At 44.2% G+C, this 19,371-nt stretch overlaps 1 protein-coding gene across 1 annotated transcript in view; it reads right to left on the reverse strand.

The window, feature by feature from the left end:
* Window positions 1-3,667: 3,667 nt before the first annotated feature.
* The window catches only part of PCP4 (Purkinje cell protein 4), a 52,857-nt gene continuing 37,153 nt past the window's right edge, over window positions 3,668-19,371 (reverse strand). The window contains exon 3 of the mRNA XM_064647080.1: window positions 3,668-4,468. Within this exon, the coding sequence (XP_064503150.1) occupies window positions 4,341-4,468 (128 nt within the window). The 3' untranslated portion in view covers window positions 3,668-4,340. The remainder of the gene's footprint in view (window positions 4,469-19,371) is intronic.

Consider the following 19,371-nt stretch of genomic DNA (forward strand, 5'->3'; position numbering starts at 1 on the left):
TGTAAGGAGCAAAGAACAGGGCTTTTCATGTAGAAAGCAAATTGTCACCTCACTTTCCAACATCCCTCTCTTCAGGTGATTTTTAAGGACGTTGCACAGCTCAGATGCTGTTGGAATCCCACTGGTGACATCCAAGTGCTTGTGAGAACTGGACATGCCATCCCACATCCTTGTCCCTTAACCACCTGTTTTTCTGCAACAGGACCTGACCCTTTGTTCCCACAGCTCTCAGCTTCTCCAAGGGGCATTCATGGGAGTCCCGTTAAAACTTCCTGAAAATCCAGGTGTCCCTGGGTTACCATGACCCACCTGTTTATTCCAGCAGCAACCACCAGCAGATTTGTGAATCCCAGCTGCTCTCAGGCTGGCTTTGGTGTATTACAGCTGTGTTACATCACATCACAGTTTCTCTCAAGCCTCCTAATGAAGCTGCTTTGTGTAAATCTCTAAATACTGCTAGAGTCCTTTCTAAATAATGTTTCTAAAATATGTTATTAATTTCCCGTGGAATTAGGGCCACTGTGAGCAATGGGTTGAACGAGGGCAGCTGCTGTGGATCTGACATCATTCACCAGACATGGGTGAACCTCATGCAGTCCTGCTGATCTGTTATTACTAAGATTGGATATTAGGAAGAAGTTCTTGTCTGTGCGGGTGGTGGGGCCCTGGCACAGGTTGCCCAGAGAAGCCGTGGCTGCCCCTGGATCCCTGGAAGTGTCCAAGGCCAAGTTGGGCAGGGCTTGGAGCAACCTGGTCAAGTGGAAGATGTCCCTACCCATGGCAGAGGTTGGAACTCGATGATTTTTAAGGTCCCTTCCAACACAAACCATTCTATGGCTTGATTCTATGACTCTCTGATTTTGGCAGATTGCTCCAAACTCTGTTTGACTGACACTTCAGCTCACCAAGAAATTCCTCAGGTTGATGCAAAAAAAGGCCCCTCTTGTGGGAACCTCTGCTCTGAGCATTAATCCAAGACTCATTTCTACTTTCTGTAAGACCTCCACTTCCCCCCATCCCCCACAGGTTATCTGTGGCTTGCTTTTCTGTGTTTAGCTTGATAGACTTCCCATTCTTTGCTGTTATCCTCGTGTGGGCATTCCTGTGCTTTTTGATGGCTTTTCTTTACTTCTAATAGTCTCCTCTGTGTTTACTTCTCCAGGTTATTTTACAGTCCAGGCAATGATGTGAACTAAGGATTTGAAAGGCTCGGGCAATTGTTCTGATCACTCAACTGTAGGTTATTCTCTTTTGGGATAATCTGACAGTAATTTGGAGCAGCAGCAGCATGGATGTGTCTGGGGAGGCTGTGGGTGTCTGTGGTGGGAGCCATAACCCTGTTTCCTGCAAAATCTGCTGCTCTGAATAATATTTTATGCTACCACAGGAACTTTTGGTTTATCAGCACAGATATCCACTTAATTTAAATCCTCCTTTCCATGACTTGGTTACTCAGGCAGTAGCAGTGAATTGCAGAGCCCAGTGAGTGTCTGGTAGTTGAAAGACCCTGGAATGTATAAGTGTCCTCCTTTACCCCTCCTGGTTGAATCAAACTCCTTTTCTTACCTCAGCAAAACCCAGATAGGTCTTTGAAAAGTATGAGTGAGTGGTAAGAAAGGAAATTAGCAGCAATTAATATGGACAAAGGATCAACGGAAAGCAAGTCTCGGGAGCGAGAAAGCTCTCCCGGGAATTATGAACTGAATCTGTGGTGTAAACACATTTACATTAAAAGGAAATTGTCTGACAGGGGCAACCACAATGAGTCCAAATTTCATGTGCCAGTTCACCATTTCCTCATTATGTTTCTCTGTGTATTAAGGCTGTGTCTGAAAGATGCACTCTGAACTTCACAATGAAGGACAGCCCTGCTGCTGAGCGAGCCATAATTCATTTACTCACAGCCCCTGTTGCTGGGCCTCAATAATGCAATCATTTTCTTTGTGTCCCAACCATATGATTATTCCTGTTGTGTAGGAAATTTAAGTCCAAGGAGTGTCAGATCAAATATAAAAGCCTAGTGCTTACCCATAGTTTTTATTCAATTAAGTAGCCATTACAGAGCTCATGCTGTTTCAAATGACATAATGCAGAACACAAATGCAGTTTTTTTATCACAAATATATGTTCATCTAAACAAAATGGCACCGACACAATCCAAACCCATTACAATTTTTAAATTATTATGCTAAGGCAGTTATTATATGGTGAGCAGTCGCTGCGAAAGACAAGAGGGTGTAACTGGGGCCTCCACAAACCACACTTTGAGCACAGCAGCAGCGTTATTGGAGGTTTATTTGGGAAGTTCTTAGAGGCAGAGAAACAGTGCTGCTAAGAAAAATATGCTCCTAGAATGAAAACACTGAGCTGCAGCTTGGAGAACTCTGATTTTGCAGGGGATGAGTGGGTAGGTTGTGTGGGGCCAGGCCATGGCACAGACAGAGGTGCCACAGGCAGGGTCTAGGCAGCATTTAGCTATTTAAGCCCAAACTAGATTCTAAAAAGCCCCTTCCATTCTCACCCAGGCTTAAGCTGTGCTTATTAAGCACCTCACATGTCATCCCTGCATGTGCCTTCTGCACCACCCACAGGACCCATGAGGCTTCCTCTGCTCAGCATCCCTGGGGGCTCCTCACAGCCAGCAAAGGGCCAGAGCTCCTGGCACCCACCACCAGCTCTGGGCTCCTCACTAAACTCTTGCCCAGCACCACAAGTGCCTTAACCTGCATAAGGCTGAGGGCCTTCCCTCTGCATCCCTCAAGCATTCCCATGGGAAGCCAATGCCACTGCCATGAGATCCTTCCTTTCCCTCTATTCCTACCCCTGGGTTGTAGCTCTCTGTTTAAATGAGGGGACTAATGAGGCACTTGTCCCTCACCCTGGTGATCAGAACCCTCTGGTAGGAGATGGGAGAGGATGAAAAGAATCCCTCTGGGCAAAGCTGGGAGTGACACCTGAAGGAGTCCCAGCTCCAGGCTGTTCCCTGAGAGGCTGGCAGGCTGTCACCACCCAGCACTCCTGCCTCTGCCAGCCTGGAGGTGAAGCTCACTCTGCCTCCTTGGAACCACTGCAAATACCAGCCCTTCAAAAAAATGCTTCTCATTTCCCTAGGGACGAAGGTGCCTCCTGGAACCCCTAAATCTGCTGATGAAGCCAAGTAGAGGATGAGACTTTTAATCTTTTTTTTAACCATCTCTGTGTACTGCATGTCCCACTTTAATCCAAGTAGCTCCTTTTTCTGAGTACAAGGTACTTGATTAAATCTTTTCCAAACCTTCCATATGGGCAGCCAATTCCTAATCAGGTCTGAAGGCAAACAAGATCCTTACTTGATCTGAAACTGGTCCATTGCTGTTTTACAACAGGGAGAAAACAGAAGCATTTCCCAATTTAAGACACATTGTTGTGGCTGCTTCTTGTTAATCACGAGCTGGGCAAACACAGTGATAAATTAAGGGGTTCATAGTTGATACAGAATAGTGCAAATGGAGACAGGTAGTTTGTTATGATTTACTCCTCAAGGACTGAAAATAATGTGAAAAGAGAGAGATGGCATAGAAACAGTTACTGATTATTTCAAGACTGAAAAGTTGCATCAAAACCAGAGTTTAGAGAGTCAGTTTCTACTTTTACAAAAAAAAAAAATCAAACCCCAAACTTCCAAAGGTGTTTTGTGTCCGGTTTATTAATTTTTTTTCCGTAACAGTCAACGTGGTCCAAGCTGGGTAACTCTGAATGTCATCATGCAAAGAGGAAGGACAGGGACAATCTCCCCACTTAAAACCCCTTTTATCGACATAACTGCAAGACAACAATAAAGTGCTCACTGCTTCCTACGCCCCCTCCCCTCGCCCCAGCTTCTGCCTGCAACTTTTTGCTTCCAGCTCATTAGGAGAAAGTAATTTTATTGTCACATTTGGCTGGCAGCTGGAGTTCTCCAAATGAGGTAAGCAGCGCTCTCATCCCTCAGCACAAACCCTGCAACATACGGCGCTCTCACGTCTCCGAGCTTTACGTGAGGAGGGAAAGAGGCATCTGGGCCGGGCTCATTTGTAACGCTGCACTTGCTGGATTAATATGAAAAGACAGATGAAGGCAGACGCTTTAATTACTTCACCCTAACTTTTTTTTATTACGACATCAAGTAAAATGGTGAGTTACAGAGGGTAAAATGGGCGTGAAACACCTGGGATGAAGTCACACACAAGCTCATGGGTCGTTATCTGCCGACGGGGGGTTTTAAATATCGATCATTTTCTGTACATGCATCTTTGTGTTATTTCTGGTTTTCTTGATAAATCATTTCGGGGTTGCTTTGTTTTCACGCTGTGAGGTAGCTACTAGGACTGGGACCCCGCTTTTTTCTTCTGGAATTTTCTGAACTGGGACTGTATCGCCACGGCCGCCCGCTCTGTCTCTGGAGCATCCATGTCTATGTCAAATTCCTCTTGGACCTTCTTTTGCCCATCTGCTCAGGGAAAACAGAAGAAAACATCAACAGTTTTTTCAAAAGAGTGATGATGCCCTTTTGTCCTTCACAGACACAGCCATGACGATGAGGAGCACATTCAGGTTGCAAAATGGAACCAGTTTTGTCAGACACAGCTGATCAAATCCCCCACCCCTGCCAACGTGACAGCCTGTGGGTGGTTGGGCACTGAGGAGTGGCATCCAAATGGTGCTCAGCACTCACCCAGCATCACCTCTGAGCACAGAATCACAGGAGCTGCTGAGTTGGAAGGGACTCACAAGGATCATCGAGTCCAACCCTTAGCCCTGCACAGGACCATTCCCAATGGTCACACCAGCAAGTCCCACTTCTGCCTGGGGAGCTAAAAGTGAGGGGAAGAGAGAAGGTAGAACTCAAAGGTCTTTTCCAACCTAAATGATTCTTTGATTCTATGTTTACTCTAAAAAAAAGGCAGCTTAAAATATTTTAATGTAGGTATTAAGGCCGTGTTTCTACCGCACCTCCCACATCAGAGGAAGAGATAATATTTCCTAAGGCTAATTTCCAACCTTTTCACTTGTTTCCTGCCTCATCCCTTTCAACACTTACCGCTCTTCCCCTTTGAATCATTTATGTCCAATCTCTCCACCACTGTGCTGCTTCCCTCACTTCTCTCCAGGCTCTGTTGTTGCCTTTCATCCTCAAACCTTGGCTCTTTGCCTTCCTTTATTCCCAGTCCTCAGCTTTTCCTTCAGCTGCATTCGGCCTCCACGTGGACAACCCAGCTGACTTTGCTAAATTTTTTTGCCTCACCCACCTACATGTTAAAAGTGCAGCCCTGGGAAAATTCCTGCCCTCATTGGGAAGATAACCCTAAACTGCCTGGACTCAGGAAGTGAGAACACATGTTTGCTCCACTAACCTCGTCACACCACCGAGTTTCTCTTCTCCATAAACTTGTTTGTTAAACTCACTTATGTAACTGTTGTATCCCAATCCTGCAGTGAACGTCATTCCAGGAGTCTGCAGACAGCTCTTCCTGGAGCAACTGGGGGAAATCACCCATTTTGAACCACTTTGGTTTTTATTCTTGACATTAGCACCCTCGGGATGCTCATCCCCAGGTATTGGTAATGCAAACAAAAGGAAACACTTTCAATGTATTATTGAAATGAAAAAAAACTTATTCCCATTGTCTCTCTCCTTCACACTAAAAACCAAGGACACCATTCCATGATTCTAGCATGAGGTCTTGCAGTATTTTGTGACTTTACTTCTTGTTCTTCCTCAGAACTCAATTTTTGTGTCTATTTTCTATGACCACTCTAAGCTGAGCATATATTTAAAGGGAATGTTCTGCAATATTCCAGACTGATTTTATTTTAACTGCAACAGCCAAACAAATGCAGCTATGTTACCATCAGAGAAATATTGGCTTAATATTTTGTTTTACTTAGAACATTTGAGAAGAAAGATGAAAATGTAAGAAGAAAGGGAAAGTCTGGATGAGGAGAACAGCTTGAGAGCTCACAAAAACTTTGATTATACAGTAAAATAAAAAGCTAAGTTACCAAAACAAAGATTTTTATGGAAGAAAATCAATGCCACTAACATTACATCACACTTCCACAGCCATTTAATCCAAGAATCTGCATGATTTGTGCAACTATTCAAGCAACACAAACACCTTAAGCACAGAAATACAATTATTGGGGTTTTTTCATGGGGAAAGGGATGTGAAGGTCGGAAGTGATACAGCCAAGGACTGATTTTGGTTTGGTATTTATGGGTTAAAAGCAATTTAACAGCAGAAAATAAAAGCTGAGTTTGTGCATCGATTTTTAGCCTTTCATTATATAAATTCCTGTCCTTTGGAAATGTCAACAGGGAAAACCAGACGGGTGGATGAGCAGACACAATTGGTTTCGTACCTCTTGATGAAATCTGGCTTGTACAACTCATTCCCTATTACAGCCAAGTCTCAGCACTATGTTAACTTGCAGTAGTGACTCAGCAATCTCATGTTAAGATCTTACAGACTTAAGGAAATCTAGCATTTAGGATATTTTTTTTTCTCTAAAATTTTCAGGCCAGTTAAATCTCTTGCTTGGTGTGAATCACCATCACTGCCTTAAAATCAGTTGTACTACAATAATTTACAGTACCTGAAGATAACAATAATAATTTACGACGTCTTAAGACCTGACTTCCTTTTTTATTTTTTTTTGACCCACTTCTGTTGAAATCAAAGCCAAAATTCCCTATGAACTCCTTCTGGATTTCTCTTTTTCCCATCCCTACGGAGAAATGGTAGGATGAGAAGTTTTCAGCCGTGACTTAGACTTGTGATTAAGAAACTAGAAGTGTTCAAAAGGGCCAAGACATTTCTATGAATAATGAAAAATTCATCATTAGCAGATGGTATAGAAATATATAAATAATGATTACACATATATGCCTAATTTACATTACAAAATGACATGTATATAACCTGTATATAATGTATGATGACACACCTGTATTTTCTTTCTCCCCATGCCCACCTTTCCCTTTTTCTTATACATGTATAAATGTATAATATATACATGCATAAACAGTACATCCACATTTGAGTATATAGAGAAAATATATGAATGTGTATATGTAATTACACAGATAAATTTGCTTAAAGAGTTTTAAGTCCTGTGTTAAAACTGAAAACAACTGGATGGAGTATTTCCTAAATTTTGGGAGTGGATTTTCTTGGAGTTCTCCCCAAAACATTTCCTATTGATGGCTGTCACAACACAGATACTTTAGCAGATGGATTGTCAGTCTGGAGAGAAAAATTCAGGGATGTGCCAACTTGGGCTTTGTCTAAAGGAAAAAGATCTCAGTTTTTACCTTGAGCTGCTTTACTAAAAGCAGCCCAGTGATTTAAAATATATCACAGCCTGCTAATTACACTGTGTTTTACTGGCTAGTTATGGTTAGTCACTGTCTCCCTCTCTCAGCTCTCCCTTCACAAGCTTGGAAGTGATCTAAAGACACAGGGAGTTCTCACTCTCAGCAGCCCAGAGCACAGGTAAACCCTGGCACACCCTTGACCCCCGGATGTGCTTTTTTCATTCCTACTGGTGGGGCCAAAAATTCTATCTGATAACAAACAACCTTTTTCTAAGCTACCTTTACGTAGCAATAAAGGTAAACCTGGATTCCCTCCCCATCCACACACATTTCTGTTGATATCTACACTTCCTGGACTATGTGCAGATTCCTTCCACGTGGATTTATGAGGATCCCTGGACTACCACAGACCTACATGAGGAAACTATGAGGACTAAGAGTGTCAGTAGACTCAAACTCACAATCTGCTTGTGGTTTGTGGGACTTAGAAATAAAACAGGGTTGGTAAGCACTGATTTGCACTTCCTGCTTTCTGAGGGGATCTGGTTTCATTAGCACCATAATAAACAAACCCCTCTAACATTTCCCACCACACTCATCCGTTCCAAGGTTTTCCATGAAAGATTTCTTCATACTTAGTCCAAATTCCCTCTCTTAGACTCCCACTCTTCTGAACACGCCATGACAAACCAGGGGAGTCATTCTGTGTCCCTGCTGGGTTCTGGTCACTGCCAACAGGGATGGTGAACAGAACAGTCATGGCTTGGCCATAACAAAAATCTGGTATCCAACGAGTTTTCCAAAATCATGTGTTTAACATGGACTGACCCTGTCCATGTGTCCATTTAGGCAAAACTGTTCAGTGGTGGAACAAACCCCCCGGAGCACAACATCAACTGCTTGATGAGTCCCACCATGACAAGGAACCCCCCAGCCTGGTGCTGCAGGACTAAAATATGAGACAAGTTGCAGGGTGAAGGTTTTCTTCACCACATGCCACAGTCATCCCAACAGGAGAGCCTGAAAAAAAAAACCTAATTAGCTGTTTTCCAAGTCTACCATCATTTCACATCATTGCAACCGAAAAAAGATCTATGTGTTCCATTTCCAGATGAAACATTAGAATTCTGTCCCTGTAATCTACAACAGCACCTCATAATCCATTGCAAGCACTGGATGGATAATGAAGCTGAAGGAAAACAATAAAATCTTGCACACAAATCTACCCATCAAACTCTGAAGAAATGTGGTGCAAGTATAATTATTCACAAATATGCCTCCAGCTATTTCTTTCATTTACTTTTCAACTAGAAAGTAAAATGAATTGTGACAACACAGGGAGAAAAAAACATTGCTTATTCCATATGTGGCAAAAGTCTAAAGCAAAAAGTCTTTTTTGTGACTGCTAAACTCAGCCTGAACAGACCAGTTCATGGAAGGGCAGAAGCTGGTGAGGTGGACTGGGCAGAAAAGGGGATTCCAACTTTATCCTAAGAATTTCTCTATCCTCCAGATGAAGAGATTCCCAGGATAAAGAATTTTATCCTAAGAAGATGAAAGAGAGATGGTTTTTTGTCACGTTCTGGAAAACCATTCAGCACAAAAAATTGCACGGGCTGGAGCCTCTAACTGGCATTTCATGTGTTAAGTGCCACCCTCCACCCCTGCTCACGTCCAACAGGAATTACAGGATCATAGTGAAGATGGAATATACTCATAAAACTACTGCATTTTTCAGGGGCTAAACTGCAGCACTTGGAAAAAAAGATTAAATGAAGTGTGGGACAGAATCACAGCGCCCCATAACATGCCAGAAGCGGTATTTTGCCTCAGGCAGGATCATTACCTCCCACTGCTCCAAAGATTTCTCAAGCTGTGACAATCTTTATGCTGCTCTGATCCCAAGCTATTACACCAGCCTGTCCAATGAGGCAGAACAGTCCCTAATTAAAGAGGACCAAAATGGGCAGAAATCTCACGGATGTCGACATTCGTGTGGAGCATTATCTTTATCTTTATGTGATGGGAAGAGTCATTTTGTCTGACTAGACTCCACAAAGCAACCAGCCAGCTAGAGAAAACATATGGGTGCTTGGATGTGTGGAGGCCACACTTAACTCCTTAAAAGTAACAGTTTTAAAAACCAAGAGTTCATGTGGCCGCTCTTCCCCCTGTGTATTTAACTGAGGATGAGGAAGGAAAAAGAGGGGCTCATCTTCTAGGGGAGTTATAGAGTCACAGAATGGCCTGTGTTGGAAAGGACCTTAAAGATCACCCAGTCCCATCCCCCTGCCAGGGGCAGGGACACCTTCCACTAGACCAGGTTGCTCCAAGCCCTGTCCAACCTGGCATTGAACACTTCCAGGGGTGGGGCAGCCACAGCTTCTCTGGACAACCTGTGCCAGGGCCTCACTACACTCACAGGGAACAATTTCTTCCTATTATCTAATCTAACCCTACTCTCTGTCATTTGGAAGCCATTTTCCCCTTGTCCTGTCACTCCAGGCCCTTGCAAAAAGTCCCAACCTTTCCTCCCAGCAGAGCTGCTCCAGCCCTGGGATCCTCTTGGTTCCTGCTCTGGACTCTCTCCAGCAGCTCCATGTCCTTGCTGTGCTGTTCCCCAGGGCTGGAGCAGCTCTGCAGGGGGGTCTCACCTGAGGGGGTAGAGGGGCAGAATCCTCTCCCTTGCCCTGCTGCCCACGCTGCTTTTAATGCAGCCCAGGACCAATCCAACCCTTTCCATCTGCAAGATGACATAAAATAACATCATAACAGATCTTATGGCTGAAGAAAGGAGACAGCCAACCTCTCAATAAAACTCTCCAGTCTCTGAGAACGAGAAGGTCCCCCCTGAGCCTCCTTTCCTCCAGGATGAGCCCCCCCAGCTCCCTCAGTCACTCCTGCTGCTCCAGCCCCTTCCCCAGCTCCGTTCCCTTCCCTGGACACGCTCCAGCCCCTCCAAGTCTCTCTTCCATGAGGGCCCAGAACTGGACACAGCACTCAAGGAGCCTCACCAGTGCCCAGAGGGACAATCACTGCCCTGGTCCTGCTGCCCACACAATTTTTGATACAGGCCAGGATGCCATCAGCCTTTTTGGCCACAAATGTTCATCCACTTCATTATTAAGGACAGAATTTTCCTCTAATTAGCTTAGGAATAACAATAATTTTCCTTCCTGCTCACGAAAAGTGCAGCGGGGTGAGATACTCCTTTTGTGACCGGGATGACCCTTGTGGGTTCCTTCCAACTCAGAATATTCTGTGACTACATCACTGCAGGTTTTCATGTTTCTTCACCCCACAACGAACTCAGATATTCAAGAGCCACCTTCCAAAGTCAAAAGCTGCCAGTTCTGTTGGAGTCTCAGGAGGTTGGCACTTGATGGTGGGGAGTTGAGGGTTTATAGATGGGTTTTTGTTTTTCATGATAGGTTACTGGAAGGTGCTGACTGCTGGGGAAGTGTAATGTCCAAATGGGAACCATCTCTGAAGCTGAAGAACAACCCCTGGAGCTCAGCAGTCTCCTGTGACTTCAAAAGCTTTGTGTGAAAGGAAATAAAGGTTATCATTAATTATCAGATTAAATGTAACAGCTATTTTTATCTGAACTACACCAACTGGCCCCATAACATCACTCAAACCAAGGCAGAAATAATTAATGTCTTTTGATTCAACTGTAAATTACAATTTGGGATAAAGAAGATGACCTTATTAGGCAACCAGAATTCTTTAATTTTTGAACTGACCTTTACTTTCAGAATACAGTGTTGTTATCTCGAATTTGAAAAATTAGTTTTGCTGTAAAAAATACTGGTCGTTCTTTTATGATTTTAAAAATGTTACTTCAGCATGAGGCTTTTGAAGTGTCTGATTAATCCTTTTTTTTTTCCTAGTTGTAATAATGTTCTGTAGTTGCTGTTCAAGAGCAGCAATATTATTTCTGACATAAGATAAATGAAGTAGCACGGAATTAAGTACATGGGGGTAACACAATGGAACAGAAAGGAATAGCAATAAAATTCAGTTTACAAAAATTGCATTTTCAACTAATTTGTAGCCAACTACAGATGAATTGATTTTGCTCAACAATTAATGCAGAGACAAATATTGTTTTTCTTTGAAGGCTAATACTATTAAGTAATCATTCCTCATCTTCAAAATAATTAATGTGTCACTGACAGCCTTTTAAAATGGTTTGCAAATGCATAACTGATGCTTGGATAGGTATGTATTTGTTCATGGAGATCTATGAGGTGTTCTGGGAATGAAACTAGAGAGGCCATAATTCACATCCTCACACGGAGATCAAACTTCGTGGAAGTTTAACTAGGAATAAATAAATATAAATAATGAAATGGCCATCTCAGCTGTACAATCTCATCTCTTAGTGTTGGACTGACTGGTAAATTCCACAGAAGCCTCTGAGATCTAAAAGGAAGCAGAGCTGAGGACCAAGTCAGGTCCCTCTGTCCCTGCAGAACGATGCCCCACCAGCAGGGATAACACCCTTAGCCCTGACTCCTCTCCTCCAGCACAGAATGCCAAGATCCTCCTCACAAATCCATCCCAAAGCTGTTGGAGCCTCATCCTGCACCCGCACATGATCCCCAACATGCTGGCCGAGTTTTAACTGGGAATTACAGTGATGTGGTTTTAATTTCCTCCACAGTTTCCAGTTTCCTCACTTCCCAGTAAACACTGTGCCTTTAAAGAGCTTTGCTGTGGAGGGAGCTGCATTTCAGCAGTGCATGAAGCAACCACCCTCTCGACTCGCTCGTCAGCTGCTTGATTAATATATGATCACTTATTTCCCTATTATGGAAGCATTCAGGCACTTGGAGCTGTAGCTGGGAGCCCTAGTGTGGTTACAAATGCACAACAATAAATTCTTTCCCCTCCACCACCCCTCAGTGCCGTGACCTTTGCAAAAGTGTCTTCAGCAGGAGCGTTTAAAATAAAAACAGGAGGACTTCCTCAAGGCTACCCCTGCAGCAGCACATCATGCGAGGCCACGGCACGGCTCAGGCACCATCCACAGCTTCCCTAAGCATGGGATACTCACTGGTATGGCTGGGACTGTTCCAGACACCCTCTGCCAGGCTACTGTGCTCACACAGCATGGCCAGGACCCCACCTGGCAGGTTGGGTGGATGAGAACACCCTGGGGTCTTGAGGGAAAGAGAGTTTAGCCCTTTTGATGCTGCACCATTTTGCATCGAAGCCAGAGAAAAGGCTCTAAGTCCGTTGTTGTTTTTTTTTATTCTAAGAGAGACGTTGCCTCCAGCACTTCAAAACACTTTGTGGCTCTAGACTGCAAGAGAACTGGTGCAAAATGAGTTGGTACTCGCTATTAATTGTGGGATGACCAACAGGGAAATGCAAAAGAGAGGTGTTCATCTTCCAGCATCATGTCTTGCATAACAGCTTTGCTTTCCAGGAATGCTCCCTCACCCCACCACCCCCCTGCAGTTTGTAAGAGCAGTCAGGGAATCAGCTCAGAGAAATGACAGCAATCAAAATATGCCACACAGAAGCGGCAGAAAAGGGGGCTCAAAGCCCAAAGTGACACGAGCTGGGGAAGAAGGCACAGGTTACAGAGGAAAACCTGTCAGTCACAAAAAGGAGAGGAGTCAATCAGAAGGACGTTTAGCAAGAGCATGTAGTGACAGCACAGGGGGGAATGGTTTCAAACCAAAAGAAAGTAGGTTTAGATCAGATATTAGGAAAAAAATTCTTCCCTATGAGGGTGGTGAGGCCCTGGCACAGGTTGCCCAGAGAAGCTGTGGATGCCCCATCCCTGGAAGTGTCCAAAGCCAGGTTGGATGGAGCTCTGTGCAACCTGGTCTAGTGGAAGGTGTCCCTGCCCATGGCAGGGGGTTGGAAAGAGATGATCTTTAAGGTCCCTTCCAACCCAAACCATTCTGTGATTCTATGAAGAGCAGCACAGTATGGAGTCAGAAGATGTTTCTCTCCACACGCAAAATAAAGACAATGATGAGCAAGATTTTGCTCTGTTCATCTTCAAAGTGGAAGATAAGGGCAGTTCCAGGAGTGATTGTACACCAACAGATCTCTGTTAGCAACTAATGAGAGGCTATTTGAAGTGTCCACGGTAACTTTAATAAAAACTGTTACATGAGCACTTGGAAAGTCACGGTGAGAAAAATACCCTCCTCTTGTGAAATCCATCACCACGTTTTAATTACAAATTTTTTAATTATACATTTGGAGGTGGACAGCATAAGATACAGAAACTGAGCTTTGCCATTCGATACCACATTCTTAAGCAAAGGAGTTGTTACAGAGAAATTCTTCCCTGTGAGGGTGGTGAGAAACTGTAACAGGTTGCCCAGAGAAGCTGTAGATTCCCCATCCCTGGAAGTGTCCAAGGCCAGGTTGGGACGTGGCTTGGAGGAACCTGGGTTAGTGGAAGATGTCCCTGCCCATGGCAGGGAGTTGGAACTGGATCATCTTTAAAGCCTCTTCCAACCCAAACCATTCTATGATTTTATGATTCTATTTCAGTATCTTCTGTGCCTTGTAAATAAGATTATCAGCAAGAAGCATTCACTTTATGGCACAGATTAAATGCAAGAAACAAACAACTTAAATAATGGCCAAACAGTACAACTTCTATTTGCAAAAAGGGGGGCACTGCTCCAAGCTGGTAATGGGCTAATTAATTTGGCACAATCCCACCATGAAAAATCCACCTTTTTAATACAGCTATTTACCACATGTTTTTAACATCCTGCACTACCTGCCAGCTCCGGGATGCTTGGGGAGGCAGTTGGGCAATTATCAAAGATAGAAGTGGGGCTTGCAGGATTAAAAAATGCCCAAGGAAGTATTTGGAATCCATTAGGGACAGAGCAGAATTGTCACAGGGCACAACACAGGCTGAGCTGAACACTCATGCTCTGAGAGATTCTTTTAGGAGTGCACTTGGCAAAGGAAATTTTGTCACCTCTCCGTAAAACCAAACCAAACACAAGAGATGTGATGGATATAAACCCGAGACTTCTGCAGCAGATCCAAGATAGTCCAGTCACAGTCTGAGCAAAACCCAGGATACTCTGACAGACATGGATTTACCATGAAACCTGGCCTGCCAGAAGGTCTCACATGCTCCTGCCTCAACAGGCTTTGTAACTTCTGCTCCAGCATCCACGAGTTCAACCAGAGGGAGTGCTGGATCCAGGGGTCTGCCCAGAAGTCTTACTGAATGTTCTGTAGAGTGACGTTTCCCCACCAAAGGGACAGAATTTTAACATCTGGCTGTTGAAAGCAGTCACCCAGCTGTAGCTTTCCACCGTAGAGCAAAGGAATCCTGTGGCAGGAGGGATCTAGGAAATTTCCACTGTTTCCTTTTGCTTGGGCTGTTACCCAAACAGAATCATTAATTTGAGTTTACCCTGTCTCCACTGAGCGCAAAAAAAGCTACATTCTATGTTTATTTCCCCTGCAGGCTGGTTTGCTTAACTTTCTTAGGAGGAGGGGAGGGGCTCCTCAGGAGAAAAGCAGGATAGCACTGAAACAGCAGTTCGGGGGAGATAAATTAAGATCCTGTGGCAACACAGCTCTGAAAGAGGATGAGAAGAAATTATACGCTGGAGGGTGTTGTCAGTATATTCCAGGCTTGTGCAAGAGCCACTTGGAAAACCACATTACATGTTGTGCAGAAGCTCATTAGGCTGAATATGTCAAAAACCAGATTCCAGATAAAAATCTCTGGCCAATTCCTAAGAAGAAATTGCTTAACCTAATTTAGAATCATTTAGGTTAGAAAAGATCCTTAGGACCATGAAGTCCAACTGCAAAAAAACCCAAACAAACTTGCAGGTTTGGAAATACTGGAGCTCAGCAGCAGCAAACTTGAGAAAGAATCCAATGGAGAAAAGTAGACACTGAGAGGGTGCAATTCATCTGACCTATTTTAGGCAGACTTTTTAGGACAGCATAGACCTCACCCTTCAATCCCCCCCTCCTATACTGGCTAGTTCTCAGGAGGACTAGTTCAGATGTAGATAATGATCCTTAACCAAATAAATGACATTTCATGAGCCTGAGTGGTGCCTGAGCTACACACTGCAGAATTTGGGATAAACACACTTATCTGCTGTTTCATGTGAAATTCCTCCTCATCTAATAAATTATTTAGCCCTTGTGAAAGGTACTACACTGAAACTGTAGCAGCTAAGAAGTCTTACTTTTGTTCAGGGAGGAAGAAAATAAAACAAAGACAGGCATACCTTCTCACCCCACTCCATCCACGTGCTCCCATCCCACGGGATGGAGAAGGAGAGAACGGCTCACCTGCAGTAGAGGGTCAAAATGAACATTTGTTCCCTCTGCTGAGATGGCCAGGGAAGCTGCCAGTTGTGCAGCTGATCTGGACCCTCTCATGTTCCCTCAGGAGCTGCTGGAACATTCTGCATAGATTTCTCTTTTTATAGATGTACAGTTGAACCGGCAAAAAAACCCCATAGCAGCACCTCTCGCCCTCCTTTCAACTCATTCCAAAGATAGTGAATTTTTGTGTATGTGTGTGTGCCTGAATGCCTTTAAATGTACATCAATAAGACTCCTTCTCTATCTCTAATAAGGGATTAGAGTTAACACCACGACAAGCTGTATCAAATGCTTCACACGAACAAGCAGCCAAATGACAGTTTCTGTGAGAACTGTAATTGAATTCACAAGCTGCTGCAAACACCAAACCTCAGCTCTGCTATTTAGCTCACAGTGAGCCAGGGGATGGCTGCTGCCATCCTGAAGGGCTGGAGGTGCTCAAGGGAACCTCGTTGCACCCAGGAGGTGTCAAAGGCAGCCAGTACAGGTCTGCAGGACTGAGAATGAAGGAAAAAGAAAGAGGATGGGTGAGGCAGATGTGCTGGATGTACGTCTGTAGAAGGTAAGAATCCTTTGAAAGGTATTCCCGGCCATGCTACCCAAGCCAAGGAAGGCCCACACTGACATGAGGCTGCACAGAAAGCCACAGTGAGCACCTCCTAACACAGTTCTCCAACGTGTGCCCCCTATCCTTCCTCCCTGGGTCCTGGTGCAGCACCTCTGGGTAAGGAGGACAGGAGGCTTCTGCACTGGAATCGGAGATGATGTGCCCTCAAACAGAGAGCTCTGATTTCACAGGACAAGTAAACTCACATGTTCTTAAAATGCCAAAGCACTCAAGTCACTGCTCCATCATTCTGCAATGGAACAGATACAATTCCATCCCACATCCCTGCCACCTTTTTTTCTTTCCCCTCCCCTACTGAAGGAACTGGTGCTGAGGTGAAGGCGACTGTTGGCTCTGAGACAGAACACGAGCACAGCTCTGCTCTTCCTCTAATTTCATCTCACAGAGTAATAGAAAAGACCTTACTGGCACACAGGACAATTCACAGTTTAGCATAAGGGAGTAAAAAGTGGCCATGAATAGATCCCATAAAAGAGGGGGGAATGAATCCAGAAGGGCAAGGTGTCCTTCTCAGCAGCTTGTTCATTACTTATAGGCAGTTACTGTATTGGAAGCCTGGAATTCTAACAAGTCAATACCAGAGCTCTGTGGGATTTCTCGTCCCTGACTTTAGTGTCTGTATTTATTGAGTGAGGACTGATGGTGTAGGGTAATGTAATTTTCCAAGCCTTTTCAAAGGAGCAGAGATTAATGAGCAAGGTCAGGCACCAAAGGCACTACACAGTACTTCAAATCCCCCTTCTTTTTTTTTTTTTCTTTTCCCCATCTCATAAAAAAACAAAATTCCAAACTTTCTAGGTCCCAGGCACTGACTCAGCGACATCCTTTTGAACTTGCTGCTATTTCAGATGAAGGGTGGAGGGGCTGTTCTCCCCTAAGAGAGCAGTTACATGTTCTGACAAGCATCTGACAGGCATCTGACTAAAGTGTAGTTCATTAAGCCTGGCTTGCAGTGGGTTTATTCTCAGGTGTGTAGCAAGGAGAAGGAGTACCCACCTTTTTATAGCCTGTGTATTGATTAATCACACCCACACACCTTCTTATTTTTTTTAATGTGGGTAAAAGCAAGCATGTTTTTCCAATAAAGTCCCTGTGAAAGGAGAAAGCAGGTCCATATTCCAAGCTCTTCATCTACATCAGGAGGTTATGGAGCAGGGAAGTGAAAATGGTCTCATTATCCTGACAGATGGTGCACTTAACAAACCCACACAGTACAGTGAGGACACAAAGGAAGGTTGAACGTGCTCGAAGTGCAGCACATTTCTGAGCTGTCAGCGAAGTGGTGGCTGTGGGACCACACTGGCCCACCACCCAAGCTGCTTTCCAGTCCTCAGAGCTGTAACAAATCCTTTTTGGGGCATTATTCCTTCTCCAGAAGGGACTGTTCTCCCTTTTCTCCCTCTCATCCACAGCATCTCAGAAAGGAAACTCAGAAAGTGTTGGAATGGTTTGATTCTATAAATATATAAATTTTTATTATTTTTTTTTAATGCAAACCCATGTTAAAACAAAACAAGAAACGAGCTTTATTAATGAGAGTTGTCTGGAAGAAAAGAGGGGTTCCTATTAATCTTATCTTGCTTTTCACCTGGTGCCTTTTAACAACTGCTATTTAAAATCAATTTTATCAGGAAGGGTGGGCATTGATCTAGCTAAGTGCTGCAATGGCAATTAGAAAGTTATTAAACCCAGTGCCAGACAGTCTAATTGACATGAAAATCTAACTGAGGCCAGGGGATAAAAGCTTCCCTCCTGCTTCAGTTGCATGTTCATTGCACACATAAAGCTATCTTAAAAGAATATTAAGGTTGCAAAGTTGAACATGAAGAAGTTAATAAACGACAAACTGAAGTGACACCGCTGTGCAGAATTAACTGAATTCCTTGCACAGACGACTTTAATTCTTGACATTGCAACTTTCATGGCGTTAGGAGCACGCTGTCTCCTGGATTCAAAGCAAAAAAACCCGCTCTGTTACAACATATGGGCACCCACATGGCTCCTCAGCACGACTGCTTGGATCTGTTGGACCCACCACCTCTCTTTTTAATGAAGCAGCTGAGAGTGGTGGGAGCTGTTGTCCTCTCCTTGACTCAGCAGGAAAGGGAACCAGTTGAACGTTTTGTTGGGGGGGTTCCTACAGCACAGGAACAACGAGGCAGTGGAAGGTTTGGGCAGCAGGCTCAGGGGCTTCTTTGCCCACTGATGCCTCCAGATGTGGTGGGTGTTTCTGTTCCACCTCCCCTGTGTCAGCTCGGGTCCAGCCCCATCCCTTCCCCAGCCCGGATCGTCACCACGGTTCCCAGCAGACCTCAGCAGTGCTGTTTCTTTATTTGGCTAGTCCTAGTCCCCAGAACTGCAGCAGGGCATTCCCTAACCTCAGAATTCCAGCCCAGCCCGTTCCCACACTAGCTGACTCCTGGTCTCCTCCAGTTCTCACATCCCAGCTCATATTCCTCCCTCCCAGTCCCAGTTTCCAACCAAAAGTATCAAACCCTGCCCAATACTCCGTGGTTCCAGTTTCTTGATGAGACCTTCTGAACTCCTTTGTCATTCCATCCTTTGACCTCCCTGCTCCAGCTTCTGTGACCTTCTGGTTCCAAGCAAGGAGGTGCATTTCCTCCTAAGCAATTGTGGTCTCTTGGGAACACAGAAGGGGCACCACAATTCCCTCAGCTTCAGTTCCTGACCAAAGCATCGCTTACAGAAGCATGAAGCAGCAATTCAGGAAAACCACGATTTCTTTAAGCCTTGCAAAGACAGTGTTGGTTTAATTTCCTTAGTGTTTACTATTTGGCTCAGTGATGTTAAGTTTTCATGGAAAAAACAAAATAAACTGCTTCCCTGAACTCACACAAACGTAAGACTTTGTCTTTCTAAACATTTATAACTTGGCCAGTTTTGCAACACAGAAAAGTCACATCCCAGATGGCAAATATAACATTTCTGTTCAAAATGACAAAGGCTCAAAGCAGTCAGAAGAAAAAAAGGCCACCAGAAATTGTTTTTAATTGCTAGATGTGTTAACATTTTGTGGGAGCCTCATTTTTGGAAA

This window comes from Pseudopipra pipra, chromosome 2 (assembly GCF_036250125.1).
Source record: "Pseudopipra pipra isolate bDixPip1 chromosome 2, bDixPip1.hap1, whole genome shotgun sequence".
NCBI classification, from domain to species: domain Eukaryota; kingdom Metazoa; phylum Chordata; class Aves; order Passeriformes; family Pipridae; genus Pseudopipra; species Pseudopipra pipra.